Raw genomic sequence first — 8,259 nt, 5'->3', positions numbered from 1 at the left:
ATTTTAGATTAGCCTTTGTATTTTCTTTACTTTTACAGGTGTTCAAAGACTTGAAGAAAATGGAAAACTTTGTCATTAGGGCTGTCAATAACTTCGGATACGACGGGGACGTTGAGGGATGGGAATATGCCTGGACCATCCCTAACTCTCTTCTGTTTACTATGACCATCATGTCAACTATTGGTAAGCTACATTTTATCGTTTAACTATTAAAGTATTAATAATAATAATAACAATAATAATAATAATAATAATAATAACAACAGAACCTGTGCAAATTACACAAAATGATATTTTCAATACTAATTATCTTGTTCCTAACCTATACATGTTTGAATAAAATGTTGCGAGATTTATTTTGTAATCTAGGTTATGAATATTGATAGAACTCAATATTTTTCTAATATTAGAAAAAAAAAGTCAGGTGTTAAAGACAAAATTGGGAAAACTATATAAGATGTGCTTTGGTTAAGTAATCAAGGTCTAATGTGAAATTGTAAGAGTATACCATGAAATTATTTCCGTTATTTTTTAAAGCGTGAATCTTTAAGAGTATACCATGAAATTACTTCCGTTTTCTTTAAGGTGTGACACATAATAAATAAATCACATGCTATCATATTAATATATAGATAATAATAATAATAATAATAATAATAATAATAATAATAATAATAAGTGCATGTAGAAGTGGTGCCAATAATCATAGGAGCACTAGGGACCATATCTGAGTCATTGAAAAGGAATCTCGAGAAGGCAGTGCATACACTACAGTGAGGAAAGTGATAAATTTCTAAGGAAGCTGGATGTAACCCTGAACCCCACACTATGGACCACCAGTCTTTGTAGACTATGATTATCAAAAAAAAAATAATAATAAATATAACTCATACATTCCAAAAATCAGGATTCCCACATACAGAAAAGAGGAAGAATATAGCTTTAATGAGATAAAGGGTTAACGTTTACATGGATGAATGCATAAAAAATAAAATAAAAGCTTAGTAACTTAGCATTACATTATGGCATTTCAAATGTATTTATAGGCATTTATCGATGCACCGTAGTACAATACACATAAACAGACGTGCTGTAATTGTATAATGAATACCTTCCACGACAGTATATCAAATGTCGTACTCAATATACAATAATAAAATCTGTAAATATTTTGTTTCATAAGTCTTTCAAATACTTTGATAATCCATTACTTTTATACCTATTGAAACTGAATCAAAATCCCATCGAATCTTAATTTGTAATCAACCAAGATACACTGGGATATTTAAATATATAACTACTTGGGCATAAATATTTATAATAATAAACATAAAGATTTTTTTTACAGGTTATGGACACATCGCCCCTAAAACTTCATGGGGAAAGTTTTTCTGCATGGTATATGCAATGATTGGCTGTCCCCTCCTACTGGTCTTTCTTGGAAATTTGGGAAGTGCAATGGCTGATTCCTTCATCTACTTGTACAGGTAAGACTGGAATACTGTAAACTTGTCTATTTCTCAATTTACACCTATCCATTGAAATGCTTACCATTGGAGAGTCTTTCAACACTAAAATTCAATGTTTCTGCTTAGAGACAGTGTCTTTCAAAACACAATGAAAGGCATAAGATAAATTACTCTTAGAGAGGATGTCTTCCAACAGACACTAAAAGGAAAATACAGGCAATTTACTTTAGAAAGGATGTCTTTCAACAGATACTGAAAGACTGAAAGGAAAATATAATTTTTTTTGAGAGGACATCTTACAACAGACACTGAAAGGAAAATATAATTTACTTTGGAGAAGATGTCTTTCAATAGGCACTGAAAAGCAAAGATAACTCATGCTTAGAGAGGGTGTCTTTCAACAGACATTGAAAGGGAAAATAATTTACCCATGGAGAGGGTGTCTTTCAACAGACACAGAAAAGCAAAGATAATTCATCCTTAGAGAGGGTATCTTTCAACAGACATTGCAAGGGAAAAATAATCTACCCCTGGAGAGGGTGTCTTTCAACAAACACTGAAAAGCAAAAATAATCTACCCTTAGAGAGAGTGTCTTTCAACAGACAATGAAAGGGAAAAATAATCTACCCCTGGAGAGGGTGTCTTTCAACAAACACTGAAAAGCAAAAATAATCTACCATTAGAGAGAGTGTCTTTCAACAGACAATGAAAGGCAAAATAATCTACCCCTGGAGAGGGTGTCTTTCAACAAACACTGAAAAGCAAAAATAATCTACCCTTAGAGAGAGTGTCTTTCAACAGACAATGAAAGGCAAAATAATCTACTATGGGAGAGGGTGTCTTTCAACAAACACTGAAAAGCAAAAATAATCTACACTTAGAGAGAGTGTCTTTCAACAGACAATGAAAGGCAAAATAATCTACTATGGGAGACGGTGTCTTTCAACAGACACAGAAAAGCAAAGATAATTCATCCTTAGAGAGGGTATTTTTCAACAGACATTGAAAGGGAAAAATAATCTACCCCTGGAGAGGGTGTCTTTCAACAAACACTGAAAAGCAAAAATAATCTACACTTAGAGAGAATGTCTTTCAACAGACAATGAAAGGCAAAATAATCTACTATGGGAGAGGGTGTCTTTCAACAGACACAGAAAAGCAAAGATAATTCATCCTTAGAGAGGGTATCTTTCAACAGACATTGAAAGGGAAAAATAATCTACCCCTGGAGAGGGTGTCTTTCAACAAACACTGAAAAGCAAAATTAATCTACACTTAGAGAGAATGTCTTTCAACAGACAATGAAAGGCAAAATAATCTACTATGGGAGAGGGTGTCTTTCAACAGACACAGAAAAGCAAAGATAATTCATCCTTAGAGAGGGTATATTTCAACAGACATTGAAAGGGAAAAATAATCTACCCCTGGAGAGGGTGTCTTTCAACAAACACTGAAAAGCAAAAATAATCTACACTTAGAGAGAATGTCTTTCAACAGACAATGAAAGGCAAAATAATCTACTATGGGAGAGGGTGTCTTTCAACAGACACAGAAAAGCAAAGATAATTCATCCTTAGAGAGGGTATTTTTCAACAGACATTGAAAGGGAAAAATAATCTACCCCTGGAGAGGGTGTCTTTCAACAAACACTGAAAAGCAAAAATAATCTACCCTTAGAGAGAGTGTCTTTCAACAGACAATGAAAGGCAAAATAATCTACCCCTGGAGAGGGTGTCTTTCAACAAACACTGAAAAGCAAAATTAATCTACACTTGGAGAGAGTGTCTTTCAACAGACAATGAAAGGCAAAATAATTTACCCTTGGAGAGGGTGTCTTTCAACAAACACTGAAAAGCAAAAATAATCTTCCCTTAGAGAGAGTGTCTTTCAACAGACAATGAAAGGCAAAATAATCTACTATGGGGGAGGGTGTCTTTCAACAAACACTGAAAAGCAAAAATAATCTACCCTTAGAGAGAGTGTCTTTCAACAGACAATGAAAGGCAAAATAATCTACTATGGGAGAGGGTGTCTTTCAACAAACACTGAAAAGCAAAAATAATCTACCCTTAGAGAGAGTGTCTTTCAACAGACAATGAAAGGCAAAATAATCTACTATGGGAGAGGGTGTCTTTCAACAAACACTGAAAAGCAAAAATAATCTACCCTTAGAGAGAGTGTCTTTCAACAGACAATGAAAGGCAAAATAATCTACTATGGGAGAGGGTGTCTTTCAACAAACACTGAAAAGCAAAAATAATCTACCCTTAGAGAGAGTGTCTTTCAACAGACAATGGAAGGCAAAATAATCTACCCCTGGAGAGGGTGTCTTTCAATAAACACTGAAAAGCAAAAATAATCTACCCTTAGAGAGAGTGTCTTTCAACAGACAATGAAAGGCAAAATAATCTACTATGGGAGAGGGTGTCTTTCAACAAACACTGAAAAGCAAAAATAATCTACCCTTAGAGAGAGTGTCTTTCAACAGACAATGAAAGGCAAAATAATCTACTATGGGAGAGGGTGTCTTTCAACAAACACTGAAAAGCAAAAATAATCTACCCTTAGAGAGAGTGTCTTTCAACAGACAATGAAAGGCAAAATAATCTACTATGGGAGAGGGTGTCTTTCAACAAACACCGAAAAGCAAAAATAATCTACCCTTAGAGAGAGTGTCTTTCAACAGACAATGAAAGGCAAAATAATCTACTATGGGAGAGGGTGTCTTTCAACAAACACTGAAAAGCAAAAATAATCTACCCTTAGAGAGAGTGTCTTTCAACAGACAATGAAAGGCAAAATAATCTACTATGGGAGAGGGTGTCTTTCAACAAACACTGAAAAGCAAAAATAATCTACCCTTAGAGAGAGTGTCTTTCAACAGACAATGAAAGGCAAAATAATCTACTATGGGAGAGGGTGCCTTTCAACAAACACTGAAAGGCAAAAATAATCTACCCTTGGAGAGGGTGGCTCTCAATAGACACTGAAAGGCAAAAGTAATTTACCCTTAGAGAAGATATTTTTCAACAGACATTGAAACACATAAAATACCCTTAGTGGAGGACTTTTAACTAAAACTGAAAGACAGTGTGGAGAAATTCATTATGGCATTTCACTGGGACATGAGGTAATAATAACCTTAGTTCACTTTACAGTCTAAGGAAGATTTATTAACTGAATGAAAGTCTTGAAAGTTCTTCTGAAAGTGACCTATCCCATATTCCACCAAGTTGGCTAATACCTTAAAAGTTTTAATGAAGATAACAACTTAAAACTAAACTATTTCTAATATTCTTTATACATATACAGTATTTGATCCTGGTTAGCAGTACAAAGAAATAATTTGATATATAAAGCATTTCTCTCCTAAAAGTATGAACTACATTCTTAACATGGGTCCTAGCATGCATAAAATTAAAGGAATATATTGTTTAATTAGAAAACCTAATACAGTACAGTAAGATATTAAATTGAATGCCAAATAACTTTAAAAACGGTTAGTTATTTCTTATCAATGAACAATTTCTTGATTCCGAACAGTCGGTGTTTCTGCCGGACATGTCGAAGCCGAAGAAACCTGGAGGAGTTGCCTCCTAATGCCAGCAAGAAACAACGCAAGCTATTGATTGATGATATTGTTGGCAAGGAGGAGTACATGCCTACTGAAAAGGTATGGAATATTCAAAATCACAAAGATTTTTCTGCTTAAAAAATAGCCATCAATGCAAATTAACAATCACTGTGAAGTTATTCAATCAACATATAAGAAATAAGACTAAACACATGCTTGGAAAGTATAGACAATTTTTTTTCTTGAGGTGATATTTCTAACATATACTGGCAATTCTCATATCAGTCTACAATGAAAGCAAAACTAACACATTTACTAATTTTTAAAAATTGCATCTCATTATTAATTTTTTTCACCTACAGCTACGCGTGCCAATCACTCTAAATTTGGTCTTGCTATTTATCTACATCATGCTGGGAGCCGTCCTTTTCTCTTTTTGGGAAAATTGGGATCTCGGCTCTTCCAGTTATTTCACCTTTGTCACAATCTCCACCATCGGATTTGGTGACATGGTTCCTGGGGCTGCTGTACTGGACAAAGCTGGTTTCGAATCTGCATTCAAGATGCTTGTCTGCATTACGTACATTCTCCTTGGTGAGTAGAACTGTTCAAGTCAAGATCAGTATGGTGAACATAAACTTGACAAAGTCTATCATTTGCCAGTTAAGTTACTGATGGATTCTAAGCCCCCATTGGAGAAAGGTACAAAGCATTGCAGCTCATGTGTACAGTATAATATGATTGGCTGCATTCACCATAACAAATTATTACATTAGGATGATTGTATCTGTATTTGAAATCTAGCTTCCCTTTATACACAACACATACATAAAATGATCCTATTATGAATTAAATAAAATTCCTTTCAGATGGGACAATTCCTAGTTTTAAAAGAGACACTGCTCAGAATTATAAAACTCTTTAAAGATGAAATCAGGAATTTGATTGCGATATCATACATCTGTTATGAGTATATCAATGCCTTATTAGAAAGGATAGCTATAAGGGGTATTCTTGAGACGCATGAAATCTGGGCAGGATATGATCTTCATGGACAATTTATTACTGCATGCATTTCAGTTTATCTAATGTAGAAGCTAACTCAAGTAATACTGTGATATTGATTACTGTAATAATTCTTTGTCTAATGATCTAACTGCCTTGAAACTTTCAGGTATGGCTCTACTGTCTATGTGCATCAACTTAATGCAAGAACAACTGGTTGACAAATGGAAATGGATGGCTCAAGAGATAGGCCTCAGTAAAAAGGATACAGATACAGAAGTCAAGGAGAAGAAGGACAAGAAACCAAAGAAGCCTAAAGAGAAAGAAGCCAAAAAAACTGAAAACAAGCCACCCTCAGCTGATCAACCTCCTCCCCCTTCCCCAAGACCAGGTAGTGGGCCAAGACCAGGCAGTGGGCCAAGTCCAAGTCCCCTTCCTCGAGCAGATACCCCAGAAATATTGCCCGGCAGCTTGGCTGACCTTTAAAGTAGGCCGAGGTCACAGAAAAAAAGAAGCAAATTTCATATGCTGACGATGAAGTTAAATAAATATATATTGGTTCAAGTTGCAACCTATTCAAAATGTTAACATTGTGTCTTGATAAAGACTTGTGAAAGATAGTAGCCACTTGTGGTAGTTTTCAAAAGGGACAAAATGACGAAGGTAAAAACAAAATAAGAAAACACTTAGATAACACAACTGCATGTACACAAACTCTGTTCAATTATTTTTTACAAATGAATTAGAGAAGTTCAGTTTACATGTTAACTAGTAAATTGATAATGATAACATCTAAGTAACTTGGCTTCAGTTACTAGTTAACAAGTTCTGAAATGTCTGAATGATTTACTCCATTTCAATTTTACTGACTAGTACAACCAAAGTTGGAAGACCAGACTGTTCCGCAGTTGTAAGCTGCTGTTTTAACAATAAATGTGGAAGAAATTCATATCTCTATCACTTACTGAAAGGCACTGTGTTGAAGAATGAAAATGCTAGTAACTTGGCTTCAGTCTAATAAAACCACAAATAAACCACTTATAAAAGACAAAATCATTCTATGATGCAGTATGACCTTGAAGTAAATGGTAAAGAGCACTCATATACAGTACTTTACAACAAGGATTTTCGATCAAACATATATGACATTAATATGGATGAAGCTGTCACATTCACTTGTTTTAAATCTGATAATATATATTTTGTAACTGATGCATAAATTAGATATTCCTTTAGATAATATTGGCATTCACTACAATAGAGTATAATCAGATACCGCAGTTAGTGGTCATAATGAAAATTAAGACTGTGTATTGTGCTTTTATGAGTTTAGTACAATATGCAGTGTACCTGTGGTTGAGTTTCAGCAATAAAATCCTATCATATCAATTGTTTTTAATTGCACAATTCTAACCCCAAATGATTTGAAAAAGTAAAGAAGGTAAAAATCACGGGTTATGGGCTAAAGTGTGAATAAATTAAATATATGCATACTCGAGCCACAAATGAAACAACTTGAACATAAACACTCCAGTCTGTGTTATTTTAATAGGCTATCTCAACAAACATCTTTCATGAAAGCTTTAAAAGGGGCCATCAATCATATACTTGTTTTAAAGCCCTTATACATCTACAATGCGATTATCTAAAAACAACTACTTTTCACTATAATCTTGAACACAATTCTGAATCTTTCCTTTGAAATACAGTATCAATTAACTAACATCATAATAATTCTACAATAGAGTGAAGAAACACATGCTAGCAGGGTAGAATGTGAATGCATTGATTGAAGGCTATAATAAATACTTTGCCAATAGAAAAAATATGAAAAAGTAAACTACAGCAGAGAGTCCCAAGTCTTCTAAGACTCTCTCATCATACGTAATCCCTGAACATTATGCTGCAATAAATAGCACAACCAGAATGTACCGTATCTAAAAATCCTTATCCATGGGCACATTGTACACTCTTGCCATAAAAGGCCCTTATCAATTTTCTCTCAGTGTAGAGTTCTATATTCCTTCTAACAAAGAGACTGGATCTAAACCCTTACACATGCTTCCCCAGTATAGCACAGCTTTCTCACTTCTTGCAGCCTTATAAGAGATGGGTTTGTTAATTCTTTGTTTTTTTATTAATAATAATAATAATAATAATAATAATAATAATAATAATAATAATAATAATAATAATAATAATAATAATAA

At 34.0% G+C, this 8,259-nt stretch overlaps 1 protein-coding gene across 1 annotated transcript in view; it reads left to right on the top strand.

Annotated features, from left to right (window-relative positions):
- LOC137630149 (TWiK family of potassium channels protein 7-like) overlaps positions 1-7,322 on the top strand; it is an 18,589-nt gene extending 11,267 nt beyond the window's left edge. The window contains exons 3-7 of the mRNA XM_068361604.1: positions 39-183; positions 1,349-1,487; positions 5,014-5,143; positions 5,407-5,638; positions 6,219-7,322. Of these exons, the coding sequence (XP_068217705.1) occupies positions 39-183; positions 1,349-1,487; positions 5,014-5,143; positions 5,407-5,638; positions 6,219-6,535 (963 nt within the window). The 3' untranslated portion in view covers positions 6,536-7,322. The remainder of the gene's footprint in view (positions 1-38; positions 184-1,348; positions 1,488-5,013; positions 5,144-5,406; positions 5,639-6,218) is intronic.
- Positions 7,323-8,259: the final 937 nt, after the last annotated feature.

Source organism: Palaemon carinicauda, chromosome 38, assembly GCF_036898095.1.
Source record: "Palaemon carinicauda isolate YSFRI2023 chromosome 38, ASM3689809v2, whole genome shotgun sequence".
Taxonomy (NCBI): Eukaryota; Metazoa; Arthropoda; class Malacostraca; order Decapoda; family Palaemonidae; genus Palaemon; species Palaemon carinicauda.
Note: the sequence above shows the minus strand (reverse complement) of the source record. Positions and strands in the feature narration are given on the sequence as shown.